The following is a 25,677-nucleotide window of genomic DNA, read 5'->3' as shown; positions in this document are numbered from 1 at the left end:
TGGGAAAAATAGGACGTCAATTTTGTTTGGGAGCCACGTCACACGACCGCGCAATTGTCATTCAAAGTGTGACAGCGCTGAAAATTTGCCTGGGCAGGAAGGGGGTGAAAATGCCCAGTATTGAAGTGGTTAAAGACCTTCTATGGTCACAGCATACATTCCCATTTTATAACATCAGGGGTGTGTGTGTATATATATATATATATAAGGAGATGCAAAATGGCATCGAAAGCCAAGACACAAGCTGAAATCTATCAGTAATAAGAATCCTGTCCCTTGTCAGTGCAAATTAATATCAGTTGGTTGAGTCTCAACTGATGGCCTATAAAAAGGTGTCACACAAGAAACAACTCATGATGGGTAACAGCAAAGAGCTCTTTCAAAACCTTTGCAACCTTATTGTTGCAAAACATACTGATGGCATTGGCTTCTAAACTTCTGAATGTTCCAGTGAGCACTGTTGGGGGCCATAATCCAGAAGTGGAAACAACATCATTTCCCTATATACTGGCCACGACCAGGTGCTCCTTACAAGATTTCTGACAGGATTGAAAATAATTATTTATCAGAAGATTTGTCCAAAAACCAATAACCACTTGTAGACAGGTTCAGAAAGACCTGGAATTAGGTACAATTGTTTCAAAGAAAACAATAACTAATGCGCTCAACAACCATGGCCTGTATGCACGCTCACCACACAAGAAAAAGCATGTTGAAGCTTGTTTAATGTTTGCTGTGCAACATTTAGACACGCCTGTGAAATACTGGGAGAATATAGTCTGGTCAGATGAGACCAAAATTTAACTCTTTGGATGCCATAATACACACCATGTTTGGAGGTCAAGTGGCACTGCACATCACCCCAAAACACCCCCATACCAACAGTGAAGTTTGGAGTGGGGGTGTTTTTTCAGTAAACGGTACTGGCAAACTTCATGTCATTGAAAGAAGGATAATGCTGCCATGAAGATAAAATGAGTGTGGACATTCCACCAATACAATAATCCCAAACAAAGCCAAGGAGACTCTCAATCGGTTTCAAAGAAAGAAAATAAATCGGCTAGAATGGCCCAGCCAATCACCCGATTTGAATCCAATTGAAAATCTATGGAAAGAACTAAAGAGCAAAGTTCATAGAAGAGGCCCACAGAACCGTCAAGATTTGAAGAGTGCGAATGGGCCAAAATCACACCTGAGCAATGCATGTGATTAGGTTATCCATACAGGAGGCATCTTGAAGCTGTCATTATTGACAAAGGATTTTGTACAAAGTATTAAAAAAAATTCAGTTAGTGAATATCTTTTCCCTGTTTCATTAAATTTTATTACACATAAGATAATTTCTGAACTTATTTGTTTTGGTTTCTATGTATGGATTGCATGGGTTGTTACCGACATGTGGTGAAAATGTAATGTCAATAGCAACTTTAGAAATATATTTACCTAGAAAAATGGTCATGTGTTCAATACTTATTTTACCCGCTGTATATCAATACATACAATCATTTTTGACACTCTAAGCTTAGCTGAAAATTCTTCCTTCATGCTATGAGTGCCATCTGCTTGCCATCTCTTTTCACAACTTCTCGGATTCCCTGCATGCTTTGCAGCGTCTCCTTTGCTGTTTAAATTCTAAAGACTACATATCCCATGGTACCTTGCTGCTTACAAGCTGTGATTTCTGTACCAACATCGCCTCCTAATACTCCGCCTCAGCACCTCTGTAGTTCAGAAGGCAGGCTGTTTCATGTATGACACTGTTTCAGATACTTTCCAACTCTTCATGAGATCTAGAGCAGCCTTTCTCAACCAGGGTTCTGCAGAATCCTCGGGTACCTCCAGAGGTTGTTATGGGTTCCTTGAGAAATTAGCAACTTCTGACACCAATTTTTTTTTAGCTATCTGTAAGGGAGAAATTCTTACAGCTGTAAGGAACATTCCTCCCCGTGACCTTCACATTAATGAACTGTACATATAGAATTATTAGCAGAGGTTCCCTGATCCCAGAAATGTATTTCCAGGGTTCCTGTTAAAGGTTGCGAAAGGCTGGTCTAGAGGGTTTTTGGTGAAGACTTGGAAACCTTAGGCCAGACCATCACATGTTTCCAAAGAAAAAAAGAGATGGTACACTGTAAGAACGCACCTGTCTGCACCATAGGGCACATTTCCTGTAAGCACAATGTTTCCAATATTGGCAAAACTTTTCGGGAAAGCAGCTTGAAAAGGCATCACCTAGACAAAATAAAAACCAGTTTTAATCACTGTATGGAGTTTTAAAAGGTTATTCTATCCTAAACTAATATCTTGCTTCATAATGGTGAGTCCAGTTACCTTCTGGATCCTTATATCCTTCATTTTGTCCAGCAGGTAGATCTCCCTGTATAAGTATGTGACCGCTTAGCTCTCTACCATGGAGCGTTAATGGGCCTAATGCAATACCCATCCACCTGCCATATTACTCATCAGGAAGGCTCTACCAGATACAATCCAGATATTTAACCCACCCAAATCTATCCAAAATAAAAGCTAAAGTGGAATTTCAGCTTCATCCTAACTAGCCTTAAAACCCATGCTAACTAACCTTTGTAAGAAAGATGTATATACAGTACTTGCCTATTTTCTGGCCGCTCCAGTAAAGTCATGTGAGGGGAGAGGAGAGAGTGCTCCGACAATGGCTGGTATTGCCTGGGAGCAGTGATGTCACCCATAGGCTTCAATGGCCCATCCATTGTCGTTGCTCCCTCCTCTCCCGCCACACTGGCTGAAACATGGGAGCTGGATCATGTTAGCAGACCAGAGCAGCCTGAAAATAGGTAAGTATATATATTTTTCTTATACAGGTTAGTTCGCATAGGTGCTAAGGGGGGGGGGGGGGGGGGGCGGGAGATTTAGGGCTAGTTAGGATGAAGCTGGAAATCCACTTTAATGCTATGATATTCTGTTATTGAGAATAGTTATACAGTATCCCACAAAAGTGAGTACACCCCTCACATTTTTGTAAATATTTTATTATATCTTTTCTTGTTCAATATTTTTATATTGAAATTTTTCAGGAATATGATAGTATGGCTACAAACATTCAAATGAGATAAGTACATTATGAATATCAGTAAAAGAAAGATCACGTAGAATTGGTTGAACTTGAACAAAACAAATCAATAATAGGTTGATACAGTTGGATCTCAAAAAGACTAGTACAGAGGGACTCTGATAGTCCAAAGGAAACGTTGAACATGCCTCCGGTCCACCCAACCACCCCTACTGGGAACAAACTTTGGACGGGTGGGGGCATATCCCAGATGATTTTATTTTCTAATTTAATGTCTTTGTGAGGTATGAAAAGGGAAACAGATAACCAATTCCCACGCAGGGGATATGGACATGAAACATAAAGGAGCTCACGCAAAAGTACATGATAAAATATATATTATAAGGGTACAGATTATAAACTGACACCGACCCACCAGCCAGGGCCGAGGGCCAGTGCGTTATGCCTGAGCCTAGAGACCCAGGGGCTAAGGCAGACAAGGGGAAGCAGAGTTGTCTGCTGAACGGGGGGGGGGGGGGGGGAGAAAAATAATAAAAAACTGACGAAAATATGAGAAAATAACATAAAAAAACAGAAAAAAAAAAAAAACACACACAACGGTCGGGGGAGGAATGGAGGTGTAGAACAGTACAGCAAGCAAGACACCCAGAAACAGAGAAGGGGTGGAAAAGAGACAGGAGGGTCCCCCAGGCTGGAGATGGGGCCAAATTAAATTTAGAGTCCTAGACTAGTCGGGTGTAGATTAGGGAGTGTATAGGACCACCAAGGGGCCCATACCTTAAGGAATTTTGCATTAGAGACGTGGAGGACGCTGGACATTTTTTCATGGATCATAAGGGTCGTCAAGGTATTCTTGACCTCTGGAAATGAGACAGAAGGTTTCTTCCAAGCCCTCGCTACCAAGCCCTTCCAAGCCCTCGCTACCGTTTGGCAGCGATAAATAAGTATGTGGCTAGTTACTGCTGGTGAGAGACCAGACCCGGGATCGGGCAATGGAGTAATGCAAATTTGGCCTGCTATCCTCCCTATTTCATGTTCCCTTCTGTAAGGACCCCAAAGACCCTTGACCAGATTATTATATCTTTTCATGCAACAACACTGAACAAATGAAACATTGCTACAATGTAAAGTAGTGAGTGTACAGCTAACAGTGTAAATTTGCTGTCCCCTCAAAATAACTCAACACACAGCCATTAATGTCTAAATCGCTGGTAACAAAAGTGAGTACACCCCTTAGTGAAAATGTCCAAATTGGGCCCAAAGTGTCAATATTTTGTGTAACCATCATTGTTTTCCAGCACTGGACCCTCTTGGGCATGGAGTTCACCAAAGTTTCACAGCCTGCCACTGGAGTCCTCTTCCACTCCTCCAAGATGACATCACAGAGCTGGTGGATGTTGGAGACCTTACGCTCCTCCACCTTCCATTTGAGGATGCCCCACAGATGCTCAAAAGGGTTTAGGTCTGGAGACATGCTTGGCCAGTCCATCCTCTTTACTAAAGTGGAGTTCCACCCATAAATATAACATTACATCAGTAGTTTTAAAAAAATGTCATTAGTCCTTTACGAATTTTTTTATTTTTTTTAGATGCCTTCAAAGTGTTGTTGCTAGGCAGAATAGTTAATCTTCCCACTTCCTGCACCTAGGTGCTTAATGCACCGCACAGACTCCTGGGAATGTAGTGGGTGTAACTTACCAGGAGTCTGTGCACTCCCCAGTCTCAAAGAATCATGTGACTTGGACAGCACAGGTGCTGAAACCTGATCTGACACTGCTTGTGCAGCAAGTGCGAGATCTGCAAGGCTGAAATCCAGGAAGTCGTACAGTCTGGCTTCATGATGCCCACACTTAAGATGGCCCCAGTCAATTTCTATTTTATAAAGTGTCTAAATGCTGTAACAACCTAACAAAACGGACCTTAGTTTACAGACTAACTTTACTAGAATGCATTAAGCTTGTGTATTACAGGGGTATTTATATTTAAAAAGTGAAATTGTGGCCGGAACTCCGCTTAAGGATGAGCTCTGGCGTGTTCGCATAGAACACGTGCAGAGCCCGCCAGGAAGTGAGCACAGCGTTGTGCTAATCACAGCCAGGGAGACATTGTCCCGATGCTCGGCTGCAGGGATCGTGAAATGTCTCCCTGGCTGTTATTAGCGCAGCGCCGTGCACACTTCCTGGCAGGCTCTGCATGTGTTCTATGCGAACACGCCAGAGCTCATCCTTACTCTTTACCCTCAGCTTTTTTAGCAAGGCAGTGGTCATCTTGGAGGTGTGTTTGGGGTAGTAATCATGTTGGAATACTGCCCTGCGGCCCAGTCTCTGAAGGGAGGGGATCATGCTCTGCTTCAGTATCTCACAGTACTTGTTGGCATTCATTGTTCCCTCAATGAACTGTAGCTGCCCATTGAAGGCAGCACTCATGCAGCCCCAGACCATCATGCTTGACTGTTGGCAAGACACACTTGTCATTGTACTCTTCACCTGGTTGGGCCACACACGCTTGACATCATCTGAACCAAATAAGTTTATCTTGGTCTCAACAGACCACAGGACACGGTTCCAGTAATCCATGTCCCTAGTCTGCTTGTATTCAGCAATCTGTTTGCGTGCTTTCATGTGTATCATCTTTTCGAGGAGGCTTCCTTCTGGGATGACAGCCATGCAGACCAATTTGAAGCAGTGTGCGGCGTATGGCCTGAGCACTGACAGGCTGACCCCCCCTCTCCTTCAACCTCTAAACCAATGCTGGAAGCACTCGTATGTCTATTTCCCAAAGACAAACCACTGTATTGTGTTGGCCACCGTGCTGCAGCTCAGTTTGCAGGGTCTTTGCAATCTTCTTATATTTTAGGCCATCTTTATGTAGAGCAACAATTCTTTTCAGATCCTCAGAGAGCTCTTTGCCATGAGGTGCTATGTTGAACTTCCAGTGAGTATGAGAGAGTGAGAGCGATCACACCAAATTTAACACACCTGCTCCCCATTCACACCTGAGACCTTGTAACACTAACAAGTCACATGACACTGGGGAGGGAAAATGGCTAATTAGGCCCAATTTGGACATTTTCACTTAGGGGTGTACTCACTTTTGTTGCCAGCGGTTTAGACATTAATGGCTGTGTGTTGAGTTATTTTGAGGGGACAAAAAATTGACACTGTTATGCAAGCTGTAGACTCACTACTTTACATTGTAGCAAAGTGTTATTTCTTCAGTGTTGTCACATGAAGCAATAAAATAAAATATTTACATAAATGGCAGGGGTGTACTCACTTTTGTGAGATCCTGTATATGACATTAAAATGATAGCCACATGCAGCTCTTGTGAAAGGAAGCCTTGGCCAATGGAAGAATGGATTCAAGTGGATGCTGATGGTTATGCATTTGAGTAATGTTTACAATTTTGGTGGGCCTGATTGGCTGTAATGTTGGTGGGAGGGGCCAATACTCTACTTTGTGATGTTCTGGGGGTTGACAAAGTGAACATAAATATTTCTAGCCATCCTGTTGTAGTTGTTCCCACACTTCCTGCTCAGCTATCTTTGTCACAGCTTTATTAGAGGTCAGTTGCAGTTACTGATTCATATCCTCAGCTGGGTTTGTGGGGAAGTTGAATCCCTGTACAGCACTCATGATGAGGACATTTAGGCTATGGTGATGTTATAATTTAGGTATGCTGACATCATACCTGTGACTAGCACAGGTTTGACTAGTAATGGATCATGATATGTATTATGCTGAAAAAGTAAATTTGTACTTATTGAATAAACATGGGTTGTTGGCCAATGCACAATTCTTGAGGTTTTGATTGATCGTTATTATTAATATGTTTTTTTGCAACTATCTAGGACCGTTTTAAAGAGCGAGGGCCACTTAAGCAACTTGGTAACTGGTCGCGGGCCACAATGAGTGTAGCGGGCGGATGGCAGGTCCATGTCCACTCTGCATATGTAGAGCAGACAAGGATGCAGGCTTCTCTACCCTAAGGGCCCTCCGATCCGCCCAGACAGAAGGGGACAGATCCCCTTCTGTTTTTTGAAGCAGATCGAATTGCAGAGAGGTGGGTGTAAACAGACACAAGTCTTTTTACATATGCCGCGCTATAGAGGTGAATGGAGGGTCCGATTGGCTGCGCCTGAAAAACAGACAGGCAGACCCGATCGGACCGATCGTGTGAAAGGGGCCTAAGGCTGCTTTCGCACTGATGCACAGCGGTTTACCTGCACCTCAACTGACCTCGATCTTCACTTTCTCAGGATTCCTGTAGCTGGTTTCTGCTGTTCCCAAGGCGGTTATGGCTGGTGGCTCCTGCCGGCTGCTCTCCAGGGCTGGTGCTGGTACCGCTGGTTGGTACTGCTGACAGGTACTGGTAGTGCTGGCTGGTACTGGTAGGTACTGCTGGTTGGTACTGGTACTGCTGGTGGGTACTGGTACTGCTGCCGGGTAATTTTGGCTGGTGCTGGTACTGCTGGCGGGTACTGGTACTGCTGGTTGGTACTAGTACTGCTGGCACTGGTATTTCTGGCTGGTTTTGGTGACTGGAACTGGTGAATGGTACAGCTGCTGGCTGCTGTCCCAGATCACGGGTTCCCGTGCATTAATTTGACAGAAGCATGCGGCTGCAGTAGAGAGCATGCTTCCTGTCATAGGCGGAGTACATTTGGTATCACGCCGCCTGTGAAGGAGCCGGCGCTATACAGGAAGCATCAGCTCTGCTTCCTGTAGCGGCAGCTCCATTCTTCACGCTGATGCTCGGAGATGGTGGGTCTGGAACCTGCGATCTGGGCTTACCGATCCGCCATCTGAAAACAAGACTTGGCATGCCACATCAGAGGGCACCCCTGGTCTAGGAGGATGCTCATTCAACAAGAATGGAATAAATCTGTAGCATGCAATACTAGTGCATATTTAGTATGTGAAAGCTAATGTGATTGGTAGAAATGGGCAAAACCCAAACTATCACTGAGTTTGTTACACCACCCCTGTGTCCCCAAAATATGTACCAAGAATAACCTAAACATACTGGATTATGCACCATTGTGGGTCCTTTCTGTGGCTGGAATGATAAACAAAATATATTATTATTGTCAAAGAATATATTTTTAAATGCTCAGGCTACTATAGATGAAATGACTTGTTATACAATTTTAACTTTATTTGTCATTATAAGAAAATGCAGTCACCTTTTGCATACAACATAAAAGCTTACCTTGGCTGCCCCCATCACTGGAAAAGCCACACTTGGTACCTGGAACAAATATAATTTATTATTATTATTATTCAGGATTTATATATCGCCAACAGTTCGCGCAGAGCTTTACAATATAAAGGAAAACAATAGAGCAACCATACAATTTAATACAAGAGGGATACTAGGGCCCTGCTCCTGCGAGCCTACAATCTAATAGGAAGGGGCTGGTGGAACAAAAGATAGTAACTGTGAGGGATGAACTGATGGGAGAAATTGAAGATTCGGTTATTAGCCAAGCCAGGATTTCCTGAAGAGATGAGTTTTCAGGGATTGCCTAAAAGTGGACAAGTAGGAGATAGCCGGACATATTGGAGTAGTGAGTTCCAGAGAATGGGAGAGGCTCTGGAGATGTCCTGAAGACAAGCACGGGAGGAGGAGACAAGGGCGCTAGAGAGCAGGAGGTCTTGCAAGGACGGTTTGGGTGATATTTTGAGATAAGATTGGTGATGTAACTAGGGACAAAGTTGTATATTATTGTTAGTGTTTTGAATTTTATTCGCTGGGCAATGGGAAGCCAGTGAAGTGATTGGCATTCCATCCTCTTTAGCAAGACAGTGGTCGTCATGGAGATGTGTTTGGGGTCATTATGTTGGAATACTGCCCTGTGGCCCAGTCTTCCTTCTGGGATGACAGCCATGCAGACCAATTTGATGCAGTGTTCGGTGTATGGTCTGAGCACTGACAGACTGACCCCCCACCCCTTCAAGAAATGTATCTGCAGGTCCCCGCAGCACCAATACCCCCACTTACCTTTTTTTTCTTTGTGAGAGGATTGTCTGTAGGAGACAGACAAGGGCCTGAAATGTAAGGCCTGAGCTGCAGTCATGCATGTGTAAGCCTGGAGGCTAATGACCAGTTTTTAAGATAGGTTAGATATCTGTACTATATTTTTATCCGTTTGCGCTTTTTCTTTTGTATTTAATTGTATAGATACCTTTGTACTAATATAAACTTTGTATAAAAAAAAACTTCTTCTCTAGTGGCTATTCAGCCCTAGTAAATCCATTACCTATCCAGTCCACCACAGGGAAGTTCTCATGAAATTGCTGTCTCTGGCCTTTCTGCGTGCCCTCATCGGTAAGCGATTGTATCTTTTTATTCCCCCAAATATTTGTTTTTCCTTGTACACATATGTATTATCTATTGGTGGTTAACATTTACACTCTATTACTCTATCCAAAGATTGTATTCTTTGTTCCTCCTGAAGATGCTGTTTAGAGCCACGAAACATGTAGAGGATGTTCGTGCACTGAGAAATATTACAACTTCTATGTTTCCATTACGGAGTATATTGAGTGTAATGTCAACTTTGTATGGTTTTAGCTATACTTATTAGTTTTTGTCATAAATTGTATTAGGATACTTTACTATGTTTTAACTATGTATTAATAAAATTCATATTTTTTACTTGATGTGTAATCTGTTCAAGGTACCGAGATAGTCTATTGTTTTTCCCCCTTCTTTCCCCTCCCTTGCTTTGGAGACTTTTTGTGGGGAATAGTCTCCTTGCACTTAATTATCACTCGTCTGCATTAGGGCGGGGACGTGATGTGACACCACTGGTTGCTAAATGCCAGGCGATGCCACCCTAGAAACCAGTCGGTAGTAAAACTATATGTGGAGCAAGCTACAGGTCTCGACTGCCTCTGGGTTGGCCTTTTTTGGGGTGGCTTTTTTGGGGCATTAAATCAGAGGACCAGTCCGCACCTGTTCTCTGCAGTCCTCGGCGGGAGGACTTCTCTCTAGCGACCCTTCTGCCTGGGGTCAGTGCTACCCCCCTGTAAAATGTCACCCAAGGCAAACGCCTTGTGATATGCCCCTGGGCCCAATGCCAAACATTTTTTGACTTTTTCCATCAGAAATTCCGACCGTGTGTATGCCCCATCAGAGTTTTTCCATCAGATATTCCTAGGAATTCTATCGGAGTTTAGATAGAGAACATGTTCTCTTTTACTCCGATGGAATTACGTCGGGATTCCAATGCGAGTTTGGCCGGGCAAAAGCCTGATCATGTAACACAGCTCCGTGGGGATCTATAGCTGTTTTTAAATAATATTGTATCATGAATATGATTAGTTATCCATTTCTCTTTTTTTCTTTATTGTAATTTGTTTTTTTTGTTCATATCCAATTTTTGTCAGTAAAGCTTTTTAGACTTACCATGGGTGCTCCATACATTGGCTGAGTCTAAAAGAGGAAGAATAATACAGTCAGTTAATATTAAGAGGGGGGGGGGTGGTATTATAATGAATCAGGTTTGCATTATCTTAGTAAGCAAGTTAGTTGTTTTTATTAAGCACCATGATTCAAAGGCAACATGGCTTGGTTATGCTTCATATACTATACTGTCCATTCACATATCATGCCACCAGTGAATTAATCTTTACATTGCAACACATGGCAGCTCTTGTTATTTATTAGGTTGTGTAAACATATTATAAAATACTGCTATAATAGTTTACCATTACAGTGGGGAAAATAAATATCTAATCCCCTTCAGATTTTGTAAGTTTGCCCACTTACAAAGAAATGAAGGGCCTCTTCCCGACAACCCCGGCCATTTGTTGTCGGGGTCTGCGGGCAGGGGGGCCCATCGTAATCTGGAAGCCCCTTTTAACAAGGGGGCCCCCAACCCTATGTGAATGAGTATGGGGTACATTGTACCCATTCACCCCCCAAAAAAAGTGTCAAAAATAAAACGCAGTACATAGGTTTTTAAAGCAATTTATTAAGGTAGCTCTGGCGTTGCTTCCGAATTCCTCTCCCCTCTTCAGGTCTTCTCCGCTAATGTCTTCTAGCCCTCTCCGGTTCTTATCCCTCTGTCTGCTGTCTTGTTCCTCTGTCGGATCTTCTCTGCTGTCTTCTCCCTCTGTTCTTCTGATGTTGACTCAACGCTTTTTCATTCTAATGCTGGGTGTGCACTTATATTGGCATTGGACGGGGTCACTGGAGGCCCGCCCCTTATGACATCACCACTCGTCATGCCCTGGGAGGTGACATCATAAGGTGCAGGATGATGTCACCCGTGACCCCGCCCCATGTCAATATGAGTAGTGTCATTTCAAGCACCCAGCATTAGAGCGGGAGAGAGCGCTGAGTCAACATCGGAAGAAGGACAGAGGGAGAAGACAGAGTAGAAGACCTGGTAAAAGAGCGAGAAGACGGTGGAGAAGACCCGGCAGAGGCAGAAGACAGCGGACAGAGAGAGAAGAACTGGAGAGGGCTAGAAGACATCAGCGGAGAAGACCGGGGGGAGGAGAAGAAATCGGACGTGATGTCGGAGCTGCCTTAATAAATTACTTTAAAAACCTGTGTACTACGTTTTATTTTTAACACTATCTTTAGTATTCACATAGGGTTGGGGGGGGGGGGGGCAGGATCTGGGGGGCTCCCATATTCTGATAAGCTACCCGCAGACCCCGACAACCAATGGCAAAGTTGTCGGGAAGAGGCCCTTGTCCTCATCAAAATGGGGACAATGTGCTTTGGGGTGTTAAGGGCATGTGGCCTGGTATGGTTCTGGGGGGCCCTCGCTCGTCCCCAACCCCTTTCCTGACCTGCCAGGCTGTGTGCTTGGATAAGGGTCTGCCATAGATTTTGGGGGGACCCAACTCTGTTTTTTTGACATGGGGGTTGCCCTTAAAATCCATACCAGACCGAAGGGCCTGGTATGCTCTCGGAGGGGGAACCCATGCTGTTTTTTTTTTATTTGACGTGGAGTTACCCTTCGAGATCGTCAGAGCACAACTCGCATGCCAAAGTCAAATCAGTTAGGACGGCGATCCGACTTTGACCAGACTTCAGTGATATTCAATGGGCTGAAGTAGGATCAAAGTCCGACCAAAGTAGTGCAGGGAGCATTTTTTTAAAGTTGGACTGACTTATGTTGGACCAGTTAAGATGGCTCTCATAGGGAAACATTGATTTCCACACGTCATGTGACATGAGCTCCCAATGTTGGAGCGTTTGTCGTACAAGTGTGAACTCGGCCTCAAACCTCAACATCATGGGCAAGACCAAAGAGCTGTCAAAGGATGTCAGAGACAAGATTGTAGACCTGCACAAGGCTGTAATGGGCTACAAGACCATCAGCAAGAAGCTTGAGACAGCTGTTGGAGTGTTTATTTGCAAATGGAAGAAATAACCATCAATCGTCCTCGATCTAGAGTTCCATGCAAAATTTCACCTCATGGAGTAAGGATAATCATGAGAAAAGTGAGGGATCAGCCCAGAACTACACAAGAGAAGCTTGTGAATGATCTCAGGGCAGTTGAGACCACAGTTACCAAACAAACGATTGATAACACAATACGCCGCCATGGATTGAAATCCTGCAGCACCCACAAGGTCCACCTCCTTACGAAGGCACATGACCAGGCCCGTCTGAAGTTTGCCAATGAACATCTAAATGATTCAGAGGATAGGGAGAAAGTGCTGTGGTTAGTTGAGACCAAAATTTAGCTCTTTGGCATTAACCTCGACTTGCCATGTTTGAAGGAAGAAAAATGCTGACTATGACCCTAAGAACACCATCCCTACAGTCAAGCACAGGGTGGAAACAATATGCTTTGGGGCTGTTTCTTTGCTAAAGGTACAGACCAACGTTGGTGGTAAAGAGCATAGGCAGTAAGTACAGGCAATAATGGGTGCTTACTGTACTGTAGGGGTGTGGGTTTGGTCTTTTTTTTTTTTTTAGTTTATTTTATCAGCCTGTCTTTTAATAGACTCCACTCAGCTTTTTTTTTTACCCTTTTTAACACTTCTGAGACATGAGGGTGACAGATCTTACCAACACAGCTCCGTGAGGATCTATAGCCATTTTTAAATGAATATACAATTATCCATTGCTATGTTTTTCTTTATTGTAATTTATTTTCCTGTTTATATCCAACTTTTGTCAGTAAAGCTTTTCAGACTTACCATTTGTGCTCCATACATTGGCTTAACCTATAAGAGGAATAATAATATAGTCAGTCAATATTAAGAGGGGAGTATTATAATGAATCAGGTTTGCATTATCTTAGCAAGCAAGTTAGTTGTTTTTATTAAGCACCACGATTCACAATGCAGATTTTGTAAGTTTGCCCATCTACAAAGAAATCAACAGGCAGTACTGAACTACTCTCAGAGCTGATAACATGAAGCCTCCCATTCTCTGCATAGATCTCAGTCTGTCCAATTCAAAAAAATTATTTTAATCTTACCGAAAATCTTGTCATCTGATAATAACATCCTGTGCTACACTGCTATCAGCTACATTGTTCTACATAATCCTGCCAATCTACATTATAGACAAAAGGATAGGGGGAGGTTCCAGTAATAATTTCATGTTTCTGTCGCCCTGATACAGAAGGGTGCATGAGCGTTGTCATGCTTGGACTGGAAGTGTGTTACTAACAGAATCCCCAGGTGAAAAAACAACAAAAAAAAAAAGCCAAAAAAAATGTAAAACTCTAATGCCGCGTACACACGATCATTTTTCGGCATGGAAAAAAACGAAGTTTTTCGGCATGTAGAAAAAAAACAACGTTTTTCCAACTTCATCATTAAAACGACGTTGGCCGCACACCATCGTTTTAAAAAAATGCTCTAGCAAAGCGCGGTGACGTACAACACGTACTACGGCACTACAAAGGGGAAGTTCCATGTGGATGACGCCACCCTTTGGGCTGCTTTAGCTGATTCCGCGTTAGTATCTATTCACACAGATGGTGAGGGATTATCACTTAATTAAGCTTAGGACACAGCACAGTTAACCCTTTGCAGGTCCCCGTAGCTATTGTGTCCCACTTAGGCAGCGCCAATACCACCACTTACCTTTTTTTTGTGAGAGGATTGTCTGTAGGAGACAGACAAGGGCCTGAAATGTAAGGCCTGAGCTGCAGTCATGCATGTGTAAGCCTGGAGGCTAATGACCAGTTTTTAAGATAGGTTAGATATCTGTACTATATTTTTATCCGTTTGCGCTTTTTATTTTGTATTTAATTGTATAGATACCTTTGTACTAATATAAACTTTGTATAAAAAAAACGTCTTCTCTAGTGGCTATTTAAATTAGGCGCGCTCCCGCGCCGGACCTACTGCGCATGCTCCGTTTCAAAATTCCCGCCGTGCTTTGCGCGAAGTGACGTCATTTTTTCGAAACGGCGACGTGCGTAGGGTGCTTTCGTATTCCCGGACGTCTTACGCAAACGACGTTGATTTTTAAATTTCGACGCGGGAACGACGGCCATACTTTATACAGCACATAGGTGTGCTGTGTAAAGTTAAGGCACCAAAAACGACGACTAACTTTGCGACGGGAAACTAGACTAGCAGCGACGTAGAGAACGCGAAAAACCGTCGTGGATCGCCGTAACTCCTAATTTGCATACCCGACGCTGGTTTACGACGCGAACTCCCCCAGCGGCGGCCGCGGTACTGCATCCTAAGATCCGACAGTGTAAAACAATTACACCTGTCGGATCTTAGGGCTATCTATGCGTAACTGATTCTATGAATCAGTCGCATAGATACTCTGAGAGATACGACGGAGTATCTGAGATACTCCGTCGTATCTCAGCTGTGAATCTGGCCCAATATGCTTTGTGGCTGTTTCTTTGCTAAAAGGTACAGGCCAACTTTGGTGGTAAAGAGCATCGGCAGTAAGTACAGGCAATAATGGGTGCTTACTGTACTGTAGGGGGGTGGGTTTGGTCTTTTTTTTTTTTTTTTAGTTTATTTTATCAGCCTGTCTTTTAATAGACTCCACTCAGCTTTTTTTTTACCCTTTTTATCACTTCTGAGACATGAGGGTGACAGATCTTACCAACACAGCTCCGTGAGGATCTATAGCCATTTTTAAATGAATATACAATTATCCATTGCTATTTTTTTCTTTATTGTAATTTATTTTCCTGTTTATATCCAACTTTTGTCAGTAAAGCTTTTCAGACTTACCATTTGTGCTCCATACATTGTCTGAGCCTATAAGAGGAATAATAATATAGTCAGTCAATATTAAGAGGGGAGTATTATAATGAATCAGGTTTGCATTATGTTAGCAAGCAAGTTAGTTGTTTTTTATTAAGCACCACGATTCACGATGCAGATTTTGTAAGTTTGCCCATCTACAAAGAAATCAACAGGCAGTACTGAACTACTCTCAGAGCTGATAACACGAAGCCTCCCATTCTCTGCATAGATCTCAGTCTGTCCAATTCAAAAAAATTATTTTAATCTTACCGAAAATCTTGTCATCGGATAATAACATCCTGTGCTACACTGCTATCAGCTACATTGTTCTACATAATCCTGCCAATCTACATTATAGACAAAAGGATAGGGGGAGGTTCCAGTAATAATTTCATGTTTCTGTCGCCTTGATACAGAAGGGTGCATGAGCGTTGTCATGCTTGGACTGGAAGTGTGTTACTAACAGTATCCCCAGGTAAAAAAAAAAAAAGAAGCCCAAAAAAACTATGTTTTTCGGTATGTAGAAAAAACTAAGTTTTTCCAACTTCATCATTAAAACGATGTTGCCCACACATCATCGTTTTTTAAAAATCCTCTAGCAAAGCGCGGTGATGTACAACACGTACGACGGCACTATAAATGGGAAGTTCCATGCGGATGGCGCCACCCTTTGGGCTGCTTTAGCTGATTTTGTGTTAGTAAAAGACGATTTGCGCTTTTCTGTCTGTTACAGCGTGATGAATGTGCTTACTCCATTATGAACGGTAGTCTTACCAGAACGAGCGCTCCCGTCTCATAACTTGCTTCTGAGCATGCGCGGGTTTTTAACGTTGTTTTAGCTCACACACGATCATTTTTTACAACCCGAAAAACGACATCGTTTAAAACGTCGTTAAAAAATGCAGCATGTTCTAAAAAAAAATTGTCGTTTTTCAGAAGCCGAAAAATGATGTGAAGCCCACACACGATCGTTTTTAATGACATTTTTTTTAAACGAAAAATTATCGTGTGTACGCGGCATATGGACTGCTAATCTGCAATCTATACAATTTTGTATTTCGGGTTTAGATATGCTTTAAACTTTATATTTAGCCTGCCCTTGCTCCTTCAAATAATGCTCAGTATATCCGATAATGTATGTGTTAAAATGTAAATAAGTTAAGGAAACAGTAAGCATGTGTACTGCACCACTACATATAAATCCAGGTTTAGCAGCCAAAACCTAATTGCAACAGCATCAAGAAAAAAAAGTATTATGTTCCAGTACAATACAAGTAACCTATATCAATGCAAGCACCCTTCTTGCCTGTTTAAAGTGCTAGCATTGATGGATAAGCATTATTCTTGCCTGTTTAAAGTGCCAGCAGTGCGGGTTAATAGCTTAAAGTGTACCTGTTATTTTGTAACAAACAATATGCAGAGCCATAGTCTATGGAGCTTAGATATTGTTCAGATTTTTTTCACTCATTAAGAAATTGGTGTATGTTGGAAGAATGATGTTAAGTTATTCCAATAGTATTATGTTTGACCACCATTACAGCTGACCCCAACTCTTCTCATGGGCATTGAAGCAGACTGCTCTGTAGAAGAGTAATGCCCCGTACACACCATCACTTTATGTGATGAAAAAAAATGACGTTTTTAAAAACGTCACTTTAATTGACCGTGTGTGGGGGAAAACGTCGTTTTATGTCTTCTAAAAAACGACCCAAAAAAATTGAAGCATGCTTCAATTTTATGTGTCGTTTTTCAAAACGTCAACTTTTACTTCACAGAAATTGACCGTGTGTAGCAAAAAACGTCGTTTAAAACGACGTTTTTTCACCCGCGCATGCCCAGAAGCTACTTATGAAGCGAGCTTCAATGGAAAAACGTGGTGGAACGTAACCTCGCTTTGCTAGAACATTGTGAGAAAAACGATGGTGTGTAGGCAACTTCGTCTTTGAAAATTGAAGTTTCAAAAACGTCGTTTTTTACTTCACAGAAAATGTTGTTTTTTTTCATCACATAAAGTGATGGTGTGTATGCGGCATAAGGTGTCTCTCACCAGTGATGTTCAAAGATGCCGATGGAATAAAAGCATACCTGGGAACTTACCAGAATTGACCCAGCAATGATGGAAATTATACTTCAACTACCGGGATACTACCGGAATCATTACACCTCCGTAATCCTTATCCCACTGCTGCTGACCCAGACTTTTCTGACATACAGCGTGGATGCAGTGTGTATATAGACTGTAAATTACCCAACCTGTACCCCTGCACTATGTATGTTACTCATGTAACTCATGTTATGCATAGTGCAGGGGTGTGAGGTGGCTAAAGTACATTTTGGGCCCTATGGTGAGCGGCTGCCAGTGCCACCTGGTGCTTTTTTTTGGTAGGGGGCAGCAAACAACCACCACCCCACCCCCGGAGGCCAGGAGCACCTCAAACCCCCCAGTCCACCCCACCTGCTTGCTGTCTTAACCCATCTAGGTGGCAGGCATCAGACAGCGGCTCCTTTCCTCCATAGCTGCGATCGTGCGACTTCTCCCCTCCTCCTAGGCGTCCAATAGGATCTTGGCACCCCCAGCCCACCCTATTTTGAAGCCTATTAGAGCCTCTGGCTCTAATCGGTGCTTCAAACCCCCCCCCATTGGAATCCATGCTTCCGGTGTCCTGAAAGGGGCCGGACGCAGGCCCGGATTTACTCCCTTTGCCGCCCCAAGGCCGGGTCCTTCAATGCCGCCCCTGTCTGCGCAGTACAGGGGGGACATTATTAGCTGGGGGACTTTTTTGGCAGGACACTGGGAAGCAGGGGGGGTGCTGCTGCCGAATATGACATTGAGAGGCGGAGGGGATGTTGCTGTCAAAAATGACATTGATCATTGGGCGGGTGGCATTGAAGGACCCGGCCTTGGGGCGGCAAAGGGAGTAAATCCGGCAGGACACAGGGAAGCAGGGGGGGGTGCTGCTGTTGAATATGACATTGGGAGGCGGGGGGGGGGGGGGGTGCTGCTGCCAAAAATTACATTGAGAACCGGGGGGGGGGGGGGGGATGTTACTGCCAAAAATGACATTGATCATTGGGGGGTGCTGCTTGGGGGGTGCTGCCGCCGAAAAAAATTACATTGAGATGGCCTCCTCTTCCCTCTGTTTTCTCTCCTCTCACCATCCGTGACATGACGGGGGGGGACTCCCGAAATGAAAGTGTCCTCTCCTCTCAGCTGCAGTGCCGCCCCTGCACTCACTGCCGCCCCAAGGCCTGGCCTTGTTGGCCTTGTCTGGAATCCGGCCCTGGCCAGACGTATGGATAGCAGGGGGGGGGGTGGTGCACCGTGTGCCCTTAATGGATGGGCCGCCCCTGGTGACTGTCCTGCTGCTTAGTGAACACAAAAGGCTGTGCACTTGGCATGAGCACCATTCAGAGAGTGATTTTCATTTATTGAGAATGCATTTTCTCAATGCATTCAAATCATTACACTCAAAACAATGCAAGACTGTGCTAATGGGTAAAAATAAGTAAAAAGCTGCTAGCACACTCTTAGATACCCATAGCTACAATATCAACATTTATTGAAAACAATTCTGTGCTAATTATAAAATATGGGAATAAATGCCCCACTACATAGTCAAACACTAAAGCATAAACCAATAAATATACATAAATCATCCACAGTAAATCTAGAATAAGGCTCAGTTCACACTGCTGCAACGGCAAAGTCGTACGATTTTGACTGCTACTTTGCCCTGCAACTTCCTTCCAAATTGATCCAACTCGGATGAGATTTGGGAGCCTGTACAAGGGCTGAAATCGCACCCAAGTCTGACCAAAGTAGTGCAGGAACCTTTTCTAATGTTGGAGCGACTTGTGTAGTATTAGTTAAGACAGCTCTCATAGGGAAACATAGAATTTGACATGTCATATGACTTGGGGTCTCACAAGTCGGATCCCATGTCGCAGCAATGTGAACCGAGTCTAAACCATAAATTAAAATAAAAGGGTATTAATGTCAACACTGTATAAAACAATGTCCTCATGAGCTGCAAATCTTCTTGTGAACTGTCAAAGTTGTTTGAAAGTGGGCACCAAAGATGGTGAAAAATTTCCACCAAGTATCAGAAAACACCAGATACGTCCACCTCCACCAAGTGCTACACGCAGAGGCTTACCACAAGGATATGACCCTTTAATAAGAGAAGTCGCATAGCACTTAAAATGATCAGACTCCAACAGTAAGTATTGCCACTTCCACCACCAGAATTACCGGTATGTCACCTCCAATTCAAAGAACTATACATGGGAAGACAAGAGTCCCAGACACTCCGCATTGTGTAAAATCACTTGTAAAGTTTATTAAAATCAGTATTATCTACTCACACGCATCGGAGAACATTGCTAGTGACGTCACCACGTATCGGAGAACGAGGAAGCGGTATATATTAACAGGACACACCAGGGGCGGACTGACAACTCATGGGGCCCCCGGGCAATAGAAGATTATGGGGCCCCTCTGGCTTACAGATGGCCACCACGCCAGGAGGCAGTGCAGAGGCAGGGCAGCTAAAATCTTGGGATATTCACATTAAAAGCATGTCAGTTTCGGACATATCAGGGACAGATCTAAAAAAAACACAGATTTTTACATACTGTCCCTGGTTTTACTGAGCCTGGCAACCCTGATGGGGCCCCCTAGTGGCATGGGGCCCTCGGGCAGTGCCCGAGTGACTCAATGGTCAGTCCGCCCCTGGGACACACACATATATACGCGGAAGTGGGACTATATTACTCCTACAGTACTGTTTTCTTTTATTTATATGAGTAGGTATTACTGATTTTAATAAACTTTACAAGTGGTTTTACACTATGTGGAGCATCTGGCCTTTTGTATTCCTATATTTATTTATTTTTAAATCAGAGGCGACATACTGTATACTGTGAATGGAAGTGGCTCTAATGCTGGCTTACTGCTGGAGTCTGATAGTTTTAAGCAGGGCCGGCCTTTGCGGTGTGCGGACAGTGCGATCGCACAGGGCGCCATAACAACATGGGCGCCTGGCGACCGCACAGATTTTTTAATTCGCCTGTATATTAAGTAGTGGGAGGGGGGGCGTGCCACACACTGGGGGTGTCAGGCTGGCGGCGGCGCCCCCCCCCCCCCGCGACTGAAGAGGACCTTGGCGGATGGCATGGCATGGCTTTGCAGGGGGGGGTGCCGTGCAAGCCGCATCCCAGCGAGCCGTCGGCACACCCGGGACCTGGCGGCAGTGATCCCCCTTCTCCTTAGGCAGCTCCGCGGCTCTGAGTCTCGGCTGCCTGTGACTGTCTCAGTCACGCAGCCGAGCGGTGAAGCAGCCTCCCCCTTGCCTGTACTGTGCTGTGTGTGTGTGCAGCACGCGGCAAGCAGGTTATCTGAGCCTGCTTGCTTTACAGGTCTGAAGGGGGGGTCGTCTGTATTTTAGGGGGGGGGGTTTCTTTATTGTATTGGTTGATCTGTATTGTAAGGGTTGGGGGGTGTTTTCTGTATTGTGTGTGTGTGTGTGGGGGGGGGGGTTCTTTATTGTTGGGGGGGTCTGCACTTTAGGGGTTGATCTGTATTGTAGGGGGGGTGTTTTCTGTATTGTGGGGGGGGGGGTTCTTTATTGTAGGGGTGGTCTATTGTAGGGGGGTGTTCTGTATTGTGGGGGGGTTCTTTATTGTAGGGGGGTCTGCACTGTAGGGGCGGTCTATTGTAGGGGGGGTTCTGTATTGTGGGGGGGTTCTTTATTGTAGGGGGGTCTGCACTGTAGGGGCAGTCTATTGTAGGGGGGGTTCTGTATTGTGGGGGGGTTCTTTATTGTAGGGGGGTCTGCACTGTAGGGGCGGTCTATTGTAGGGGTAAATCTGTATTGTAGAGGGGGCTCTGTATTGTAAGGAGAGATCTGTATTTTAGGGGGAGGGGTATGCACCATGCGGGGGTCTGCGTAACATGCAGGGGGTCCAGAACTGTTAGAGGGGGTGTCTGTGTTACATACAGGTGTCTGGGGCTGTGTGATGTAAAGGGGTGCAGGGTGCTGTGTAATGTAAAGGGGTCCAGTGGTGCAGGGTGCTGTGTAATGTAAAGGGGTCCAGAGCTGTGGGGTGCTATGTAATGTAAGGGGCCCAGAGGTGCAGGGTGCTGTGTAATTTAAGGGGCCTAGTGGTGTAAGGTGCTGTGTAGTGTAAAGGGGTCCAGAGGTGCAGGGTGCTGTGTAATGTAACGGGGTGCTGTGTAATGTAAAGGGGCCCAGAGGTGCAGGGTGCTGTGTAATGTAAGGGGCCCAGAGGTGCAGGGTGCTGTGTAATGTAAGAGGCCCAGTGGTACAAGGTGCTGTGTAGTGTAAAGGGGTCCAGAGGTGCAGGGTGCTGTGTAATGTAAAGGGGTCCAGAGATGCAGGGTGCTGTGTAATGTAAAGGGGTCCAGAGCTGTGGGGTGCTGTGTAATGTAAGGGGCCCAGTGGTGCAAGGTGCTGTGTAAAGGGGTCCATCCAGAGGTGCTATGTAATGTAAAGGGGTCCAGAAGTGCAGGGGGCTTTGTAATGTAATGGGGCCCAGAGGTGCTGTGTAATGTAAAGGGGGTCCAGAGGTGCAGGGGGTGGTGTAATGTAATGGGATCCAGAGGTGCAGGGTGCTGTATAATGTAAAGGGGCCCAGAGGTGCAGGGTGCTGTGTAATGTAAAGGGGTGCAGGGTGCTGTATAATGTAAAGGGGCCCAGAGGTGCAGGGTGCTGTGTAATGTAAAGGGGCCCAGAGGTGCAGGGTGCTGTGTAATGTAAAGGGGCCCAGAGGTGCTGTGTAATGTAAAGGGGTCCAGAGGTGCAGGGGGCTGTGTAATGTAAAGGGGCCCAGAGGTGTTGTGTAATGTAAAGGGGTCCAGAGGTGCAGGGTGCTGTGTAATGTAAAGGGGCCCAGAGGTGCAGGGTGCTGTGTAATATAAAGGGGCCCAGAGGTGCTGTGTAATGTAAAGGGGTCCAGAGGTGCAGGGGGCTGTGTAATGTAAAGGGGTCCAGAGGTGAAGGGTGCTGTGTAATGTAGAGAGGTCCATTGGTGCAGTTGTGAAGAGGGGGTACACAGTAGTGACAGAGATATAGAAGGATACAGGGGGCACAGTGGGGTGTTTTTACATTTAACGGGTGGGGGGGCAGATATAGGATCCGCCCCGGGTGCCAAATGCTCTAGGTACACCTGGCAGGCCACAGGCGTATTCTACCGGAAAGATGGCATGGCGGCTGTCCTTGCCTTGCTATGAGGAGCTCATATGCCATGCGCACTAAGGGGACAAAGGAGGGCAAAAATCCACAGAAGCAGGCAGCAGATGTAAAAACTTTTTTCTGTAAGTAAATTATTTTTTTATAAGTGCAGTGTACTGCTTAATGTCTGTTTTGTATTTTCTTTTTTAAATAGGGTGTTTCTTAAAGGAACTGTAAATGCAAATGTTAAAAAATACTTTAATACTTGTAATTATGTTTGATATTTGATAGTAAATTTACAGGTAGTGTTATTATACCATGTGATTTACTTTATATGTGGCGTTATTATAGAGTGTGATATACAGTATATGTGGCGTTATTATAGCGTGTGATTTACTTTATATGTGGCGTTATTATAGCGTGTGATTTACTTTATATGTGGCGTTATTATAGAGTGTGATATACAGTATATGTGGCGTTATTATAGCGTGTGATTTACTTTATATGTGGCGTTATTATACCTTGTGAATAAAAGTTGTATTTTTATCATAGCTTGTAATCTTTTTGTTGGGAACTTAACGGAATGGAAGGCTTTAAATTGAACTGGTATTGGAGAAACGGGTGTGGTTACCGAGGGGTGCGGTTAACAAGGGGCGTGGTTACCAAGGGGCGTGGTCACTAAGGGGCGCTGTAAAGCTTTCTCGCACAGGGCGCCTAAAGGCCTAAGGCCGGCCCTGGTTTTAAGCGCTATGTGGCTTCTCCTATTAGAGAGCCATATCTTTGCGGTAAGCCTCTGTGTATGCCACTTGGTGGAGGTAGAGGTGGACGTAACTGGTGTTTTCTGATACTTGCAGGCACTTTTTCATAATCTTCAGTGCCCACTTTTCACACAAGTTTGACAGTTCACGACAAGATCAAAATCATTCTCTGATTGGGCAAGACAGAGAGGTGGGACGGTGACATTACAATTTCGACTTCGTCCAATCAGAGAATGCTTTGCACTTTGCATTCATTGAGAAAGTGTGTTCTCAATGAATGCAAATCATTCTCTGAATGGAGACAGTGTTCACCCTGTGCAGCACTCAGCACAGAGCCCAGAAGCTAATGGAGATCACTGTAGTAGTGGCGACTACTACAGTGATTTCCAGCTTCCACAGGGATTGCCGAGACAATGTAACTATTCAAAAATATGCATACCTGGAATTCAGCTTTAAATACCTATACAATCTAATGGAAAAATGTTTGTTTGAAATGATTTGTCTGGGGACAGGCACTCTTTAAATTCAGCACTTCCACAGGCATGCGCACAGGGTGTGCCAGGTGTGTCTGGGCACATCCTAATCACCCACTGTCTTGAATGACATACACATTATTGGGATAAATCTTCTCCCCCAGCAGTTTCAGGCACTCCTGGCTCTCAGGGGGACTGCAGGAACATCCCCATGATGGATGCTTGCTTTCTTCCAGTACTGCAATTTAGTTTGAGTGGTACATATATATGAGAGTACATATACAGTATCTCACAAAAATGAGTACACCCCTCACATTTTTGTAATTTTTATTATATCTTTTTATGTGACATTAATGGCTGTGTGTTGAGTTATTTTGAGGGGGACAGCAAATTTACACTGTTACACAAGCTGTACACTCACTACTATAATTGTAGCAAAGTGTCATTTCTTCATGAAAAGATATAATAAAATATTTACAATTATGTGAGGGGTGTACTCACTTTTGTGAGATACTGTATATTTATGTATATACACACACACACACATTGTTAGTTTGAGCTTTGAGGGTACACACCCTAATGCAATAGGCTACGCACACCTATGAACACTTCCAAAATACTTTGGAAAAGCCACACATATCCTCGGCCATACTGTCCTCCTTCACAACATTATGTTTCCTATAGGGTTGTCCCGATACCACTTTTTTAAGACCGAGTACAAGTACCGATACTTTTTCCCCAAGTACTCGCCGATACGATACTTTTTTTTTTAATGTCATGTGACAGTTTGACAGATGGGGACTGATAGGTGGCACTGATGGGTGGCACTTATGGGCACCGACTGGTGCTGATGGGTACTAATAGGTGGTACCGACTGGTGGCTGGCACTGATTGATGGCACTGATAGGTGGCACTTGTGGGCACTGATAGATGGCACTGATTGCACTGATAGGTGGCCCTTATGGGCACTGATAGATGGCACTGATAGATTGCACTTGTGGGCACTGATAGATGGCACTGATAAGTGGCACTGGTAGATGGCAGTGGCATCTATCACAAGCGCCACCTATCAGTGCAATCATTGCCATTTACCAGTGCCACCTGATAGGTGGCACTGATAGATGGCACTGATATATGGCACTGATAGGTGGCTGGCGAAAAATAACACAGGACTAAAAAAAAAAAATCTATGCTGCAACGCCATTCTTGGTACACCCTGCACTTGGCTGCAGTAAGTAGCAGCAGACATCTTGTTATACCCAGCCCATATAGCTCGGGATGGGTGTAACAAGATGTCTGCTGCTGCTTACTGCAGCCGAGTGCAGGGTATACCAAGATGGGCGTAGGGGCGTTCAGCTGCTGACGAATAAAGGCTTATGAAATCATTCTTATTTAGTTCAACTGTGCTCTAATTTAATATGCTGAATGTGCGAATTACTGTAACCTCTGTCAATGTACAAGCATACACACAAAAGTAAAAAAAAAAAAAAGCAAATTTTACTTGCCGAGGACTGCTCTGCTGTTCGTCCTGCTCTCCGCGCCTCTCAGCACGCTCTCAGCCCACTCTCAGCCCGCTCTCAGCCCGCTCTCCGCCCCCTCTCCGCCCCCCTCGGGCAAATGCTCAGTATCGGTATCGGGACAACCCTAGTTTCCTACTAAATCACAGTTGCACAATAAATGAGAAAGAACGTTGGTGCATCTACCACTGCACATGCATATACTCACTGAACATGGAGTGTATGGTGGTGGAGCAGGAGTCATCTCCGCCTAAAATTATAAAACAATGGGCATTAGTTTTAGAAAGCAACTCCAAGCAGATTTATACAATTATTCTGTCCCCGGCACCGGCATCTTAAATGTGAGCACCTGGCTGTGACAGCTTGCAGCTTCACAGCTGGGCCCCGAAGAGCATGCACGAGCTGTGCTGCGTATTGTGAATGGTCCCGCAGTCTTTGGGACCTGTGACGTATCGCAGATGAGGAGAACTTCCGCTGAG

At 44.5% G+C, this 25,677-nt stretch overlaps 1 protein-coding gene across 6 annotated transcripts in view; it reads right to left on the bottom strand.

The window, feature by feature from the left end:
- LOC120913565 (galectin-9-like) overlaps positions 1-25,677 on the bottom strand; it is a 55,143-nt gene that overhangs the window by 3,879 nt on the left and 25,587 nt on the right. For 2 of the 6 annotated variants that reach the window (XR_005743541.1, XM_040323582.1), the window contains exons 5-11: positions 25,407-25,448; positions 15,243-15,269; positions 13,224-13,250; positions 10,464-10,490; positions 8,262-8,300; positions 8,076-8,108; positions 2,144-2,232 (exon numbers count right to left, since the gene is read on the bottom strand). Coding sequence is in view for 5 of the 6 variants with exons in the window: in XM_040323582.1 (XP_040179516.1) it covers positions 2,144-2,232; positions 8,076-8,108; positions 8,262-8,300; positions 10,464-10,490; positions 13,224-13,250; positions 15,243-15,269; positions 25,407-25,448 (284 nt within the window). In the remaining variant the exon portion in view is untranslated. The remainder of the gene's footprint in view (positions 1-2,143; positions 2,233-8,075; positions 8,109-8,261; positions 8,301-10,463; positions 10,491-13,223; positions 13,251-15,242; positions 15,270-25,406; positions 25,449-25,677) is intronic. The other 4 variants (XM_040323584.1, XM_040323583.1, XM_040323585.1 and 1 more) reach the window with 4 other exon arrangements.

This window comes from Rana temporaria, chromosome 9 (genome assembly GCF_905171775.1).
Source record: "Rana temporaria chromosome 9, aRanTem1.1, whole genome shotgun sequence".
NCBI classification, from domain to species: domain Eukaryota; kingdom Metazoa; phylum Chordata; class Amphibia; order Anura; family Ranidae; genus Rana; species Rana temporaria.
This window is presented reverse-complemented; position numbering and strand designations above follow the sequence as displayed.